The sequence below is a fragment of the Filicampus tigris genome, chromosome 15, assembly GCF_054856515.1.
Source record: "Filicampus tigris isolate MCC_2025a chromosome 15, RoL_Ftig_1.0, whole genome shotgun sequence".
Taxonomy (NCBI): Eukaryota; Metazoa; Chordata; class Actinopteri; order Syngnathiformes; family Syngnathidae; genus Filicampus; species Filicampus tigris.
The window spans coordinates 18,240,476-18,258,343 of NC_141231.1; the positions used below are offsets into that span (position 1 = coordinate 18,240,476).

At 46.7% G+C, this 17,868-nt stretch overlaps 1 protein-coding gene across 1 annotated transcript; it reads left to right on the forward strand.

Moving 5' to 3' along the window:
- Window positions 1–11,844: 11,844 nt before the first annotated feature.
- On the forward strand, window positions 11,845–17,774 carry gtf3c4 (general transcription factor IIIC, polypeptide 4). The gene is made up of 5 exons (XM_086054521.1): window positions 11,845–12,162; window positions 12,886–14,598; window positions 15,972–16,102; window positions 16,206–16,294; window positions 17,580–17,774. Exons 1-5 carry the CDS (start codon window positions 11,845–11,847, stop codon window positions 17,642–17,644), a joined length of 2,316 nt encoding a protein of 771 aa, XP_085910647.1. The 3' UTR covers window positions 17,645–17,774.
- Window positions 17,775–17,868: the final 94 nt, after the last annotated feature.

A 17,868-nucleotide genomic window follows, 5' to 3' on the forward strand; every position in this document is an offset into this window, starting at 1 on the left:
TCCCTTTACACTGTCCATGCTGTCTCTGTGCTGAATAAAACATTAAACGCCATTCTGAGATATTAACCTACTTAATTAAAAAAAAAAAAAAAGAAAGGAAAAAAAAAAAAAAAAAAAGAAGCTCCACGTTGTATGTCTATTTGGTTGGCGTTCAATGCTGCCCAGCTGTCACCACCAAGCCTGTAACCTAAATTATCCAGCGATGCACTTTCACTCCAGTTAAGGGAATAAGCACTCCTTAAACACTTCAAAAGGCTGGAGTTTGAATTCCCTACACTTCTTAAGTTCAGTAATTATTCAATCTGGGTGATAATGAGTGCCTGTTCGACCTTGAGGATAATAATATTTCCCTTTTATGTCGGTGTTTAAAGTTTTCCGGGCTAATTTAGGAAAACACTGCTTAATCTTTCAGCAAAAGTAGCAAAACTGTGGGCTCAGAAAGGCTCACAGTCGTCGCGCTGCCTAACGCCAATTAAAGCGGGGGAAGCAAAACAGACTGGCAAAGGGGCTTCTATAACTGTGGATCTAACAGTCACAACCTGATAAGATAAGCTGCAATCGGATCAGTGGGGGTATTTAACCGGGAAGGAAAATGTTTGCTTGGGAAAAAGCAGGACAGACGGGGGAAGTAAGCATGAAAAGGAATAACACGACGGGAGGTAATGTGGACCTAAATGACTGTTTGTGTGTGTGTGTGTGTGTGTGTGTGGCAGCAAGCTCATTGGTGATGGGCCTGAACGGAACCCAGACGGGTGCCCGTACTGAGACCCCACGCTTAATTGGCCACTCAAACGTTACCAGGTCCTTCCCCAAAACGACTCGGAGGTGACACGCGGCCAAAGAGTGCGAGTGGAAAGGAGCTTGTGGGGAGTGGAAATGGCGCAGAGGCTTTAGCACCTCCTGCAGCCAAGTGTTTTCGCTCCCTGAAGGTTGGTGTTTTTGTTTTGGGTTTTTTTTTTTGGGGGGGGTGGGGGGGCATATCACCAAGCAAAAACAAACCCCTGGGTAGTTTTGTGCCCATGGACACATTGCGTTGTTCTCGAATGCAAAGTTGAGGCTTCCCTGAGCTTACTGCGAGGAATGCGTGATAAATTCATGTCAACCGCCCCGCACTCAAGTCGCAGAGGGCAGTGCTTTTCATCTCCAAAGACGAGGAAGTCAAACGTGCACCAGAGCAAGACGGGAGCAAATTCATGATTTTTTTCCAGTTCATCAAAGCCTCCACCAGCTAATCCCTTTCTTATATAAATAGCTCATTTGGTGGAGAGGGTAGCTGCCACATAGAGCTCCAACCCTTCTGTCCGTGAAGCTACAGCCAGGATAAGCTGTGTGTTGGATTGGCACACGGGCAGCCTGGGGCCTGCTGCTGCGCTGGCCGCCAGTACAGATGGAGGGCAGGGCTGGGCAATGCCAGCTTGTCAGTCGGATTAAAACGACTCATTTATTCACTGAAGTATCGCGCAAAGACACCGGGCCAAAGTGGGCTGAGGGAAAAGGGCGGGGTGGGGGGTGGGGGGGGTTCGCGGCGAGTCGAACGGCGGCGAAACCGGGGCATCTCGGATGTGAGATCGGGTCTCTTCATCCCTCCCGCCCTTCTGCCTTTTGCCTGTTACTTATCTTTCTTGGGCTGCCAGAAGCCATTACCGCAGTGTACGGAAGGCGGCCGGCAGGGTGGCATCTCCTAGTGCCCGGTGACAGATTGCCGCTCGGCCGCGGTGGCGGAGAAGGTTGAGGGGCGAATGGCGATTGGCTCCGTTGGCCAGGAAGTGAACACTGAGGTGCTGGAGAAGGAGGCGGAGGAGGTCGAGTGGATGACAAGACCTGGCTGCGTGACCTTTCTGGTGTCGCGCGAGTGACTTAAAGGGGCGCGGGCCCTTCCTTCAAGAGCGCGCTCGGCAGCGGATGCCGCTGCGGTGGTGGCAGGCAAGAGAAGGCGGCCGATGGCGCAGAGTTGCCTGGTTTTGCCCAACGCCCCGCTGTCTGCACGGAACCTTCGTGAGGATACGTCGAGGACGACCGGTCAGGTCCAATAACCTCTCCGACTTCAGCGGCGTTTCAAACATCCATCTTAGACTCTTCAAAGTCATCGCAGAGTTTGAGGAAGGCGTTCAGGCCCACGTCCAAAATGAGAGGGCAGAATGCTTAAAGGTCAAAAACGAACGCCGGCAATTTCCACAGAACTTGGTGAAGGAATTTGGAATGGGCCAAGGAACAAGCCAGGAAATGATGGGGCAGATCCATGATTTATATTTGTTTGAAAACTTCATCCACGACAGCGGATATGACTTACTCTCCTTGGGTTACTTTCTGGTACATTTTTAAATCAATTTTCTTACCACATTGCTACTTTCAGGAAAATTGTCACAAAATTTCCAAATAAAGGAAGACAATACATGCAGTTAATCTTTTGAAATGTGAAAATAAAAATGTGCAACAATCTCCTTGAATAATTTTTCCTTTTTTTTGGCTCAAAGGGGAAACAACGGATGAAGTCTGTTCGAGATTCATTAAAAAAATGTCCAAAAACATCACCAGTCACTGACGAATGGTGGGGCACCTTTGAAAAATGACGGACTGACGAATGACGGAAGTGGGTTTTAATCATTACTAACCGCGTCCGTCAATTACGGACCGTCAATAGTCAGTGATGGACGCCTGTTTTGGTGATGTTTTTTGGGGGGATGCTGGAAGGACGGACTGACAGACCGACAGACTTCTGATGGACTTAACTGACCGACCGAGGAATGACGGGCGGGTACCCTGGTCGCTGACGAATGTCGAACGACAGAGTAGCAAATTCGAGTAAAATGCCCATCTCTGGTAACGACCAAAGCAGTGACGTATGTTCATATTTGAGCGACATAAAAAGCCGAGCTCGAAACTGTACACCTTTGGAGCAATGACCATCCGGAGTTCTGAGGTCATCAAGGGGAATGGTTTTATCAGATCTAATTACTCCCGATAGCTGTAATTTACAGGTTTGCGGGAGGGAAAAGTCGGCAGGATTCACACTTGTGTGGATCAGCATCTGTCGCCATTACCGCACAGTGCACGCGGCCGGCCGGTCCAAACCATAAACAACGAGCAGCGTGTGACAGATTAGCCAGCGCGGGCTAAAGGACCTTCCACTGACACATCATTTCTCTTGCTAAGCGAGTTTGTTTTGCGGCAGATGTCACCAATAAAAACAGAAAGGCGGGAGACGGGGAGGGGAGGTGGCGACGCAAGAGGTGGCCTTTGTTCCCCATCCAGAGAGGAGGATGGTAAAAGGAGCAGCATAGGAAGTCAAGGTTGAGGGCTACTTAGTAGCTTGAGGGACCCGTTTAGAAAGTCTGCCTCACTTTTTAATTGCGTGTTAACCGGAATGCCAAGGCAGGCCGACTTCAGAGCGCATGCTTGTGCTGACTGTAATTATCCTCACTGTTTGCATTTTTTGCACGGCGGGACAAATTGCCAGTGTCGCCCTGAAATGGTAAATTCAGTGCCATTTGCATCAGCCTGCGTCGTGCATTTGACAGAGAGAGATCGCAGAGGCGAAGCATTTTCTCATAGTATGTGGGAGTGTTTTGTTTTAACGCCGCACTGTAAATGGTTTCCACACGTTTTGCTTACTCTTCCCTTTCCTCGCGTTTCTCCTCGTCTGGTCCTAAGCTGCTCAGAGATGAGCCCGATCGAATCAGCCAAGTCCCAATCGGCGAGTTGTTTATACTTCATCCTGCATCTGCCTCGTTGCCTAAAACGCAGGTTTGGCTGGCCAGCGTTTGGACTCGGGGCTTTGACTCTATATGTACCGGGCAAGGTCCTTGACCTCCAAAAAGAGGATTGGATGAACATTTGTGATGCATGAGGTCAGGGCCGCAGTCATCCAAATGTGCTTTCATGGACCACGCTTTGTGTACCGGGCTACAGTCCTGCTAGAACAGAAAACTGCCTACTCACCGAGTACCTGGTGTACTAAGATCCCAAATCGCAGGTGATAAAGTTCCTGAATACTCACTCCAACAGACTACATTGTTGGCAACATGTGTAAAAGGTCGGCCATCGTGAGTTTGAAGTGGTGGAATTGGTGGCTTGAGTGGGAGAGGCAAAAATGAACAGGGAATTTGGTCACAGTCTAGGGTTGATGCCGCATGATTCCTTCTTGTGACTGGCTGAAAGTCAAGTCTTAGAAAAAATGAAGATGCTCCAAAATTGCATTGCTGAATGGACAATATGGATTGATGGGTTTTTTTTTTCTGGCATTTCAACAATGTTTAGACTAGCAGAAAAGTTCTCCCGTGGAGCTGACTTTCAGACGGGGTCTTTGAAGACACACATTCACCATTCGTCTCGGGTTTAATAGATCACATGTGCTAAATCGATCGATTTGCATATACTCCTCTTCCTCCTGTCAAACATACAAAATTGCTGCACAGTTTATTTTGCGTGTTTGGCAGCTGGCAAGATGCACGTGGTTATTAGATCAGCAGCTTCCACATCTGTTTGTGTGGGCAATCAAGTCCGTGCCGGTTTTTGCCTGCGCAAACCTTGTGTAAATCAGGAACTAAGATCGAAGCATGGTATTCAAATCGTTTGCGCAAGTTCAAAATAGAGATGTTTGTCTTGCACTGATTGGCATATCACAGGACACACCCGAAAAAGTATGATCTCAGTTGAACTATATCTTCCAACTCCATCGACACCTTGACCTGTTGTTAGCCTACAGCAGCTTGAGTCAAGCATCCTGCAACTGTTCCGCTAATGAAGGCTAAATCACGAGCCGGCCAATCGCCGTGCACATTTCATAAGAATAATAAGAATGCCTTTATTGATCCCACAGTGGGGAAATTTTCATTGTTACAGTAGCAAAGATATAGGTCACACAGGGGCGGCGGCATAATGTGGCCATTAATGTATAACATTGACGGCAAACATTTAGAATCAAACCTATGTAGATATACGCAGTAACATGTGTATATACACATGTGTATACACACCAACCTACATCTACATAAAAAATATGAGGAACACTCATTTCGGCCTGTACATAGTACAGAGGAAAAAAATACTCTAAGTGACAGTGCTGCAGTGCTGTAGTGAAATGTAAGGAACAGCATTGGATAAAAATAAAACTAGACTAACAGTAGTGGGGAATGTTGAGTATTGCACGGTATTACAGTAGTGGGGAATATTGGGTATTGCACGATACGAGCTCAGGTGCAGGACTGCACAATTGCACTAATGACCGCCAGTTTGTAGAGACTACACAATGTTCTTGTTAAAGACTCTGACAGCAGCAGGCAAGAAGGAACGGCGGAATCTCTCCTTTGCACAGCGAGGGTGTAACAGTCTGTCACTGAAGGTGCTGTGGAGTGCTGTTAGGGTGCCCTGGAGGGGGTGGTCCGGGTTGCCCAGCATTGATGACAGCTTGGCCAACATCCTCCTGTCCCCCACCGAGTCCACAGAGTCCAGGGAGCAGCCCAGGACAGAGCCGGCCCTCTTGACCAGTTTGTCCAGCCGCTTCTTGTCCCGGGCCGAGACGCCGCCTGCCCAGGTGACCACTCCCTGGAAGATGACCGATGCAACCACCGAGTCATAAAAGTTCCTGAGGAGTGTCCCCTGAACCCCAAAAGACCTCAGTCTCCTGAGTAGGAAGAGTCTGCTCTGACTCTTCCTATAGAGGGCGTCTGTGTTGTCGCACCAGTCCAGTTTATTGTTCAGATGAACACCCAGGTACTTGTAAGTTGAGACTCTCTCAACATCTGTTCCCCGGATATTCACTGGTGCAGGTGAAGAGTGCTGGCGCCTACCGAAATCCACCACCATTTCTTTGGATTTCCCCGCATTGATCAGGAGGCGGTTCTGCTGGCACCAGTCCACAAAACCCTGAGTAAGTTCTCTGTACTCCCGATCATCTCCGCCTGTGATGAGGCCGACAATCGCAGAGTCGTCAGAGAACTTCTGCAGGTGACAGGTAGGGGTGTTGTAGTTGAAGTCCGAGGTGTAGAGGGTGAACAGGAAGGGAGCCAAGACAGTTCCCTGTGGCCACAGGGCTGCTGTGACCTAAGTCCCACTCCTACCTGAGCAGAGAAATAGAGCCCCCCCCGCCGGACAGTTTGAACTGAAGAAGCCTATAAGAGGAAAAAGGTACTACAGCCAAGCAAATAAAAACAAGAACGTCAAATAAAAACAAGAACGTAGACACATTAGAGTATACAACGTTATGGAGACTATCGCTGTTTTGGCAGGCTGGTGGTTCAGGTGTATACTGAACTACTGTACTTCTATCAGCATGCACATCTCCAGTATAACACGGGCCAGGCACTCGGTGTCCTAAGGTCTGCTCCTGTCCTGTTCAATATGTAACGGGAGGCTGCCTGGTGGCTCGACACTGCCAACCTTCAGAATCTTCTTCCACTTCCACTCACGACGGCCATATGGACGAGCGAGCCCCATTCCATTAGCAAGAGGCGAGCAGAGCATGGGAGCGGGCCGGGGGCCCCCCAAGCCCTCCTGGCCTTCCCCTGGCACTGCCACAGGGCATGCCCTGCCCACCGCCAGCTGCCCACGCCGGGTCAAAAGACACAACAGCCGCCGGCTACCTGAGTTTGGCAGCGGACTTGACGCTCTGTACGCCGAGACGCAATCCATCAATGTAGAGGCGCTTCCAAGGAAATGTGAACAACAGGCTCGCTTTGGACAATTGACTCAGAGCGCCGTGGTCAACATTGGACTCTGACGTAAATAACACTTAGAGCATAACCGCGCCAACTAAATAACTGCATGCCCATAAAGCTGACAGTCAAATACCAGGAAGGCTAAACAAATGTTTTTCCTTTGAAAAATACGAGAAGCTACTAAAAGTTTGAGCATGCGCCCTCTCCAGTTTGAGGTCTGGGGGCGAGTCCAAGTCTGCATGAATGACTTAATTTGTCAAAACGGTACATTTATTTATTTCTTTTTTTGGTATACAGCAGAATCTTGCCTGTTTCCGGAAGTCACATAGCTACTGTAAGGTTTTGGGCGGTACAGGAAGTTATTTCATTTATTTCATGTACTTATTTACTATGACGACGAGTGTCCAAAAATGTGCTACCAAATAGTTGTTAATGTCTGCGTCTATTAAGTTGTTGCTTCCTTCTACTGTGCTGATTGTTCTCAGTGGTCGGGGCTTCACTTATCCAATACAGCAGTGGCCCATCCGCGGCGCTTTTAATTCCAACAGTTAAGTGACAAGCTACGAACTAAACAACACGTTAAAGAGTTACCACAAAGCAACTCGATACGCGCATACTATGCATAATTAATGATTTCCAACACAGATCCTTTTTGTGTTGGCCTGTTTGATAAACTACAGTTGGCACCTTGGGAGCCTGCCGGTGAGCTGCTGATGAGCTGATCATCTCAATCAGGTGTGTTGGAGGCGGGAGGCACCTAACACAGGCTGGATAGGGGCTCTCGAGGAACAGACCGGGGCACCACTGTTTGTCATTGGATTACCTGTTAATTCAATGGTTGACAGGTGCTAAGAGAAGGATGTAACTGGTAATTATTAGCTTCCATCTGGCCTGCAGCGTTACAGCAATTCTCAGCATGTTATTCCTTCACAGGCAGCTTTTTCCCCCTCTAATCCTGACATCCCATCACCTTGACCTTTAACAGGTGACTGAACATCCCTGAGGGAAGCTAAACAAAAGGCCATCACTGTGTTTCCTACTGATATCACTGATGTGATATCAATTGGTATCTTGTAGAGAGGGGGGGATTTGCTTCGCTGCCGCATGAAGCTCTCTTCATCTTGGTTAGAGGGTGTCACAGTGTGTAAAAAAAAAAAAAAAAAAAAAAAGAAAAACAGGCGGGGGCTGGGGGGGGCTTAACCACCACCCATCACCCCGAGGGCCGCGTGGGAGGGCAGCGGGATGAGCGATCGCGAGCGGCACCCGTCAGGTGAGCCTTTGGCAATTGACGGCGCAGGAGGAGCGTCGAGTGCACTTGCTTGCAGGGCTCGTCTCCGGCGCGGCGACCTCGCAGGTCCCCGGAGGGGCGGACGCCGCGAGCCTGCACGCGGAGGCTCATCCCGGGAGCGCGTCTCTGCTAATATTTCCCCGAACAGAAAGAAGCGCGCTGATATGCTCTAAATACATTTCATTATCTTCATCATGATTCCACGGCTAATTCTGTGTTGCGGCTAATGTGCGGCAGCGGCGCCCTCCCGGGACGTGTCTGAGAGACTGAGTGATTAAAACATGTATGATGAAGCATGCGTGGAAACGTCCCCGAAGGCTTCCCCCGCAAGATACAGCCAAGCAGCTCCACTGACACTCGGAGGCGGCCAACAGCAGAGGAGGAGCTCTACGGAGGCGGATGAAGAACCTCCTGGTAATCACTGGCACGCCGTTAGATACGCAATGGGATTGACCTGAGCTGACCTCATCTGTATCCATAAATCCACATTATGCCTTCGGTCACGACTCGAGTGCCGCTAATCCGCCAACGTTAGACGAGCGAAAGCATTTTTTTTCTGTTCAAATCCAAGCCGGTCGTCCCTGGCCCGTGCGTACGCATTGGCCTGCTTCTGTGTGGCTGGAAAGGCGAGGATAAAGTTTTGTGACAGCATTTGATGAATGTTTAATCCAACATTCATACACGGCAAACTGGGATTTGGTCCCCAGTCAAAACCCAGCAAAGACACACAGCAGGTGTGTGAAATATTCATTCGCGACACGCTTCATTAACAATGAAACATACCGCCTTTCGTGTATTCATTTCGATTATTGAAACAAAAGGCAGAAAAATGGGCGATTAAAACACAGTGGGCGTGGTATTCTATATTTGTCGTACAGATTTGTAACCATTTGTTTTGTGACAAATAACTCTGTCGGCTGAAATCCCGCCGTCGTCTTGCTGGGAGTCAGACAGCGTTCGTGTTGCGAGCGGTGACAAATGTCTCTTCAACTGTGCATGAAACGGCAGCAGTTTCACCCCTGACCTGTCCGGGAACATCTGCTAAGTCGTCACGTCAAGCATTCTGATTAATGTCCGAGCCGTGCGCTGATCATTGTTGCTATTTGTATTAATTAACACTGTAAAATGACAGTGAGTGATTTGTCATCGGTGCTGACTGACAGCAGACGGACAACGTGACAGATGTCCTGCCTTCCGGGGATGGAATCTGTTATCTTTCCCTCACAAAGTGATGGCTATGTCACGAGAGAGTGTCAGGGCCTTTTCAGTATAGGCCCCGCCTCTTTGAATAGATGTGTCATGTAGATTACCAAATTTCCCAGAGGAGATCATTAAAGTTTCATCTAATCTCATTTAATTAAAAGAAGAATGTGCAAGTCCTTGACACAATGTCCAAAGCTATATTGTTCGGCCGCATCAGGGCTCCGAAAGTCGTACGACAAACAAAATGTAGTCATGTGACATTTCAAGACAGAGTTTAATGAAGGTCAGTGGATCTTTTTAGAAAAGCCCATATTTGGGGCGAATTATACCATTGCGAAACAAAATGTTGCACATTAGCCTTGACTCACACACACATACTTATCTGTATTCTGCTGGGTGTTGTTGAATAAATAATGATACGGCGTAGTTCAGTACCGGGCAAAAATCACCACTGGCTTTTGCTGTTTTGATAACCCTTTCACATCACACTAAAGAGTATCGTATTTTTCTGTTCACTGCGGGGTAGAAGTCTGTGTGTATATATATGTGTACATATATATATATATATATATATATATATATATATATATATATATATATATATGTGTACATATATATATATATATATATATATGTGTATATACATATCAGTAGTAGCTGATCATTAGATCAGCTGCCACAGCTGTTTGCATGAGCAATCGAGTTTACGCCCGTTTTTGCACGCGCAAACCTTTCGTAAAACAGGCCCACTGTGGCGTAATGTGATTGGCATTCAAGTGAAGCGATGAGTTCAAAGGACAACATCTCAGAGATCAGGCACGTGTTTTCCACATTTGATCAGTGCCAACTCTGACAGCTGGCGGGTCAAAACTCCACAATAATCACCTTGTGCATAAAACCGATACATCTGTTTTACATTTTCACATTAAAGTGCCTACACCTTTTCTTCCTCGCAGAGGCACATGAAGGCGTCGCCCTACACGTTTGTCTTCTCCTCACGGTTGATTACCACTTCTGTTTATGGCTGCAAGATGTACTCGCCATCACTGTTATTCTGAATATTTATTTGAGGTATTTGATGCATACACAGGTATGACAGCTGTGACATAAAATGAATTAGTTGTTTACAACCTTTATCCTTGCATAACCATCTGGGAAGGGGTGGAGAAAGCCTGTTTGGAAAAGGGCAGGCATTTTCAATTGGCCTGTTTTGTTTGAAGATTGGTTCTCTCCCAAGGTTATTAACGTAAAGTCTATTTTTGAAAGCCCATTGCAAATTAAAACCTACATAGGAATCAGGCTGGTGAGTGTTAAAGTCGAAGCAGTGATATTGTTTTCTGGTTGCCTTGACAGCTCAAACAGTGTAACTTTGGTAAATAGATGCAAATACAGTAGATAGTGCGAGCAAATAGAAAAAAAATAACAACGTATGTGCAGTACTTAGGTTTAGGCTTACTTTCCTTGTCATACAGTGGACTATCAACATGTTTCCGAGTTTGCGGCATCCTTATTTACAGCACCCTTTGGTAATATATCGGCAGAATTTTCACTCGTTCTCAATTTGATGAACATGTTTGTACAATCTGTGTGTGTTTTTATAATCTTACTTTGAGCTGAGGATCTGTGCCAATAGGCATTTTTATCCCCCATATTTTCAGTTGTCTTATTCTAGTTAGGCCTGCGAAGATGTCATCTTCAACGTGAAAAAGTACAGATGACACTAAACGGCGGATATGTGAAAGCCTACACACCCATGTTCAAATGTCGGGTTTTTGTGAAACAATGAGACCAAGATAAAAATATTTCGATACATTTTCCATAATGCGACCTTGAACCTGAGCAACTCAATTGATAAAATAGGCAATGACAAAATCTCCCAAACACACGTGGAAAATGTGATACGGGCTGATGAAAGTTTGTTTGTTTTCAAACACAAGCGTAAGTGGTGGCAGCATTATGCTTTTGGGCTCTTTTTCTCCAGCTGGAACTGGGAGGATAGGTGGGGAGAATTATGAACAGTTCCAAATACTGTCACAGTCAGTGTTAGCAGAAAATGTTCAGGATTCTGTTAGAACGTAAAAAATGTCAGGAAATGCCAACTACAATGTCTTAAATTTAAAGAGGTACTTCGAATGGTGGCAGCTATGTGCTAAGCACAGACTTATATGTAACGGACAAACAATTGGCTTATGGCGAGTAAGTGGAGATGCATGTGATTGGTGCATTTTTTTCATTCCGAACAGAGCCATAACAGGTGAAGACACTACTTCGGCTACTGTATTTATTTTTACGTCCGTTGTCAATTTCAATCTCTCTCTTTCTCTCGAGATTCAGTTGATTCGTACTCGTTATAGGTCACATTAATGGTCGAAAAAGTTTTGAAATAATTTGTCTTGGACTCATTTTTTTTATTTCACAAAAACATAGAATTTGAACAGGCTAGACTTTTTATATCCACTACACATTGGTTTGAATTGTATTTACGTTTTAAATCTATTTACTACAGCAGGTTTGTAAGAGCATTTAGGATGAAATGCAAGGACATAATCAGACAATTAATTTAGTCTCAAAATGTAAAGGGCTAAACGAATAGGCAACGCAAAATATAGAAAGATAGATACGGTTTTTTTTTTTAATAACCACAGAAAAAAAGAAATCTGAGGAAGTGGCGTGACGTCACTTCCCTAAACAACAAAAATGGCGGCCCCAGCCGAGCCGTCTCATTTTGCGGATACTCAGCCCACAATTGAGCCTACTCCGATGGATTTAGAGTCCGCCGACAATGGAGTCGCAAGTACGCGGGACGTGCCGGTGAAACGGGATCCGGCAATCCCGCTCTTGTCCCCGCTGAGCGGTACGCAGCCGCTTGTTTGGTCGCAGGATCACCGGCTAGCTGTGTGCACTGCCAGCTCGTTGGCAGTCATGGAGCTGGTTTGCGACATTCACAGCAGAAAACAGGAGCTGATACTCAACAGGACTTCAATTCCCGTTCCCAGTAACACTTACAAAATGCGGGTAATTATGCTTTTGCATTGATCACTTTAAAGCCGAGGGCAACGAGCTCCAAAACGTCTACAAAGATGGACTACAGTCAGCCGTAGCTCTTACAGACACGTGTGTGGGGGGAAAAAAAGAAAGAAAAAAGACTCCAATAGAAGTACCGATTGAACTCCATTTAATTAAGTAAAGGCAATACCCTGCAATCTCTGAAATAAAACTCAATTTTTTTTTTTTTGCTGCCAATTATATACCCATTTTGATAAGATGATAGATTGCGTTAGCTGAGGTTTTTATACCATTAAGTGTTCCCACAGATTCTGTTATGTGTAGTACAGTATTAACAAACAAAAAAATATACTTTTGCCAATGGTAACAGCATGTTTTTGTTTTTCAGATTAGACTGCAAATTGTTTTTGACGCTAGAAGCTGGTGTTTTTCTTTTTGTGTGGTCTGTGCCGCCAGTTGCCTATCCCCAAGTTAAGTCATGTGTTCATCTGCGGATTTTGAAAAAAGTAACAGACCTATTTTGATAGCTTGAGGAGAAGAAAGTACAGATATCTGTTTTCAAATGTAGGGAGCTAGTTGTCAGGAAAAAAAAATACTCAAGTAAATTACAAGGAGAGATCCTTGACATGTAAATACAGTTTAATAACGTAGAGATAATCTTTTTGATGACTTTTGGTTTTTCATTAGGATTTCCCCTTGTAATCGTTTGGCGTGTGTGTGTTAAATGTATAGGTTGGACCCCCAAAAGAACAGGCCCAGGCCATAAAGCACTTAACCTCACACCGAGACCTGCCCACAATGCAAGAGTTTGAGCTAGATCGAGTGATGAATCCCTCGGCAGGAGCCCTCAAAGGAATCAAATACGCCAGCTGGTCGCCGTTCGGTTGCGATTCCAGCGGGCGCTGCTTGCTAGCGTGCCTAACTCTTGACCACAGACTCACCATCCATTACAGCCGCAAGCGTCTCGTGTGGAACACGCTGGTGGATCTCAGCGCAAAGTACGGCGAGAGGTTAGAAGAACGAGGCTACGCCAAAAAGGACGACGAGGCGCCCGAGAAGAACCTCTCGGACTTTGAGGAGCTGCAGCGGCGCTACCAAGTGCAGACCCCCGTCAGGATGGAGTGGTCCAGCGTTTACAAGCTCAAACAGGTGCAGCCGGACAACTCCTGCCATAATGCGGAGATGGTCCTCCTCGCCGTCCTGATGGAGAACGGCGACCTTGTTTTGTGGAAGTTTGCGTTGCCCTTTGAGAACGGCGCCGATGTCGTTTTTTACGACGCCATCGAGTCGGGTGTGAGCAGTCCCAGCGATTTGGCGTGGTGGGAGTACGAACACGCAGATCGGCGAATGAGCGGCCTGATCGTCGGCAGCCGGTCGGGCGCCGTCAAGATCGTGCCAGTCAACTTGGCGGGGGTCAAGGGTTACTTCACCCTGCGACAACCCGTCATCCTGTGGAAGGAGTGCGACCGCATGGCTGCGGAGAACATCAAATGCGTCTCGTTGGTCCACCCGCTTCACCGAACCAGCTGCAGCCTCATCGTGGCGTCTCGCGGTTGCTACGTCTTCTGGTGTTTGCTCATGATTTCGCCTGCCGGACTCAACGTGCACACCTCTCACGTGGTGGGCCTCCACTCCCTCCCCGTGGCGTCGCTAGCGGTCGGCCAGCACGGCGTCGTGTACACGTGCTGCAGCGACGGCTGGATCAAGACGCTGACGCCCCAATTCACGGAAAGAACTTTGACTTTCAAACAAGACGAGATGCTGTGCCCGGAAGGTCTGGCTAACCTGCGCGTGCACGGCATCGCGGTGAGCCCCAACGAAGCGTATATGGCGCTGGTGGGCGCACAACGTTTGCGCGACTCATTTCACCCAATCCTCAGGACCTACCACGTGCACTTCATCGCTTTGAAATTGCCAGAAACGGCAGCCGGGCTTCTGCTGAAATCCCCCACCGAGAACCTGTACAAGCAGGCCGACCTGCTGGACTTGGTGAGGTGGAACGTCTTAAAAAACAAAAACATTCCCCAGGCCCTGCAGCGGGAGCTCGAGCAGAAGATCCGTGAGGTGGACTCTCCTTACTTGTGGCGCTTGAAGCTCTTTCTGGTTCGTTTTCTGCACCAGTCGCTTCAGACGCCGCCGACGGACCACCACTGGAAACCGTCTCACGAGCTCCTCAGTGTGCTCATGCAGGACGAGGACGGGGACGGCGAAGGGGACAAAGATTCGGCCGGCCGCAGTAAAGCGGCCAAGCAGGAGAATCCAGACGAGCAGATGGAGCAGGTGCAGGCGAGGATCCGTTTGGTGGAGGGCCACCTCGTGAGGGAGAACATGAAGAAGTTGCTCGGGGAGGTCTACCTCAACACCCAAAAAACACAGAAGACGTGCATTCCCACCAGCGGCCTGGCTGAGCACCTCTTGAAGGTCTCCCAAGACAAAAATGCCGAGGTAACACCCTCTCCACAGTCTTGTGTCAAATTAACCGGCCTTTGTGCGTTTTCTTGCGATGGATGACGTTCGACGTCACGCTGGCCGGCTCGTATCTCCAAGTTGCAAATTTTGCACCTTTCTATTTCCTTTGGGGTTTTTTTTTTGCAATTTGATGAACTTCATCTTGAATCCAAAAGCTTCCTCAGTGATACTTGCTTCATGAAATGGCCTCTGCGGGTTCATGCGCGCTACCCGAAAAATAACTTTTCCTTTAACCGTGAATGTTTGTTTAAAAAAAAAAAAAAAAAAAAAAAAAAAAAGCAGATTAAACAAAACTGTAACAGCAATAACACAATAGAACACTAGTGATCTCAAAATTGTTTAAACCTTTGAGGCATATTTTGCACAAAAACAGTCCCACAATTTTTGGGGGGTTCAGCTTTTAAAGTGGAAGTCAAAGCCCGAAAAAAATCGTTATGTGTTCTACGCAGGCCGACTATATTAACACGGCATGCTTTTTAATATTGTGTTTGTGGAATATGAGTTAAGCAGTAAAATCCAGCCATTTTTGTCCTACTCAGGAGTGGCCATTTTGCCACTCGCTGTCGGCTGAAAATGACATCGCAGTTGCTCAGGTAACGACCGGTCACGGCTCAGCTTCGGAAAACTGGTGAGCCGCGATTGGTTTTTACTTGAGCCCTAAGCAACTGTGATGTCATTTTCAGTCGATAGAAAGTGACAAAATGGCGGGTGCATTTTGCTGCTCAACTCATATTCCACAAACGCAATATTAATCAGAATTCCATTTTTACATAGAACATGGCGGTCAAGCACATTTTTGGGTTGAACGACCGAAACGGGAGTTGAAATAATCAGTTCTGTCATCAAACTGATTCCATTTATTAAGTTCAAATGCAAGTACCCAGTTTAATTGTATACAACAACAGTGGTGCCTTGAGGCCCGAGTGACCCGAAGTTTTCCAAGATACGAGTTGTGGATCGGCTAATTTTATTTATTCTTTTTTTTTTTTTTTTTTTTTGCTTCGACTTGTGAGCGCAAAGTTGAGATAGTTGTGCTGCACGGCAGCCGACTTAAGTCGCCTCACAACAAGCTGGAGACTGGCAGATTTATAGAATATAAATAATAATAAAAAATTCTTCAGAAACGGCCGATTTAGGTCGGTACCTCCGAGTGCTTCAATACATTTAAAGCTAATGAAGAAACAAAGATGTCTTATTTAATGCTCTGCACTAAGAGAGCGGGACTGTTCAGTGCCTGAAGTAAGGGAGGGCCACATGGTCCCGTTGCACTTCAAAGTAAATGCAACGTTGACCTCACTCGTGGCGTCCTGGATTAAAACGCGTCTCTGTCTTTGTCTGTGGGCCGTTAGGTCCTGATCGGTCACATCAAGAAAAAGATGAACAAGCAGACGTTCCCGGAGTGCTGCAGCTTGTGTCAGGAGGTGCTGCCCTTCACCGACCACAAACAAGCAGTGTGCCAAAACGGTCACATGTGGCTCAGGTAGACCGCCCGCGCCCGAAGGGAATGGGAACCGCCACGTACTTTTGGGGCACATGCAAGCCACTCGTTTTTGTGACCTCCGAACCGTCTGCTTGTCGTGCAGGTGCGTGCTGTCCTATCAGGCGTGCCAGGACCTGACGTTCAGACGCTGCCTCTTGCAGGATAGCATCTCGGGAATCCCACAGCCTGACGGTCAGCTGCACTTCCTGTCTTATTGCTATTCGGTTCATAACTGGCTGGCGTCTTGACGCTTTGAAAGAGGAAGTCAACCCAAATACGTTTTTTTTTTTTTTTCCAAGAATGTGCTCTATGCAAGACCACTAGTTGGCATTCTGATGAATATTGCGTTTGTGGGATATGAGTTAATGGAACCTTTTTTTAGCCATCTCAGCCATTTTGTCACTTTTGTCGACTGAAAATGACATCACTGTTGCACGGGGCTCAGGTAATGACCAATCACGGCTCACCTGTTTTCTGAAGCTGAGCCATGATTGGTCGTTACCTGAGCCCCGAGCAGTTGTGATGTCATTTTCAGTCGGCGGAAGTGACAAAGTAGCCGCCCCGTGAGATGGCTAAAAATTCTGTGGGTTTTGCTGCTTCATATTCCACAAACGCAAAATGAATCAGAATGCCGTGTTTCAACTAGTGGGCCTGCTGGGAACATATTCTTGAAAAAAATATGTTTTGGTTGACTTCTTCTTTAAGGAAACCGCGGCAGCTCAAAAATGAAGACCACTACTAATCCATTTTTTTCTTCTTTTGAAACTTGATATGGCCCAAAATTTTGCGCCAGGACTACTAACCTCGCTATTGCTCCCATGCTCCAAACTGATTGAATGATTAGTGGGTGTGTATATGCATCCGGGGCAAAATGAGAAAATGATGCCCGTGATACTTCTTTTTGGCATTCTTCGGAGGCCTGATTCCCTTTCACAGCACCGCAGAACAAGCTTTGTCCCAGATGTTTCAGGGTTTGATGTTGGTATATTCAAGAATTCGCATTTTACAACACCCAAAAGACACGCATGGGCCTGATGGAGTTCTGCCGACTCGGGAGACATACAAGGGAAGAAGAGATTATGCAAATTAGTTAGTGGTTGTCTTTTAAATCTCTCAAAAGGCAAGTGCGCCGCAGGTACAAACGAGCTCCACTTGCTCCACTTTGGCTGTCGGCTGACCCTCAGACCTCAAAACGTCAAATCATTAACGATTTCGAGCAAGTTTTCTTGAAGTATACATGAATTCTAATTCTTAATTAGACTTAGAATTAATTAAACTTTTGGATGCAAGGGCCGCATTCTTGAGGCTAAAAAAAAAGAAAGTGGGGAAATGTGTATGTTAATTATCGAAAATGGCTTTCGTAAAAAATAAAACATTTCACAGACATAGTTGAAATGCGCTTTCCTGACACTAATGGCAAAGTTTTGTTGGAACGTATCTTTTTCAACTGTATCGTTTGTTGATTTCTTTGGCCTAGACCCGCAGTGGATCAAGAAGATACTCCAGACGTCGTGCTCACTCTGCGACTCGCCAATGCTCTAGAGACGAACAACCGCGGCAACATCGGCAAATTCCTGCAACCGCCTCAGTTTCGCAATCACTGGAACGCGTCTCAATTATATCATGCTGATATTTATGTCTTAAAATTGGAAATAAAAGCCTTTGAAGTTTTGTTGACGCTTGTATTTCGTCACCAGCGGAGCCTGAAAATGAAGTTGCTGAGGCTTTGAATTAGTATTTTAATGAGGTAAAACACGTGGACTAAA

Bases quoted from the DNA above. Each gene is read 5' to 3' on its own strand.
- gtf3c4 (XM_086054521.1), top strand. From the start codon at position 11,845: ATGGCGGCCCCAGCCGAGCCGTCTCATTTTGCGGATACTCAGCCCACA. The intron at 12,163-12,885 runs GTAATTATGCTT...TTAAATGTATAG, and splicing joins GTAACACTTACAAAATGCGG to GTTGGACCCCCAAAAGAACA. The intron at 16,295-17,579 runs GTCAGCTGCACT...TCTTTGGCCTAG, and splicing joins GGGAATCCCACAGCCTGACG to ACCCGCAGTGGATCAAGAAG.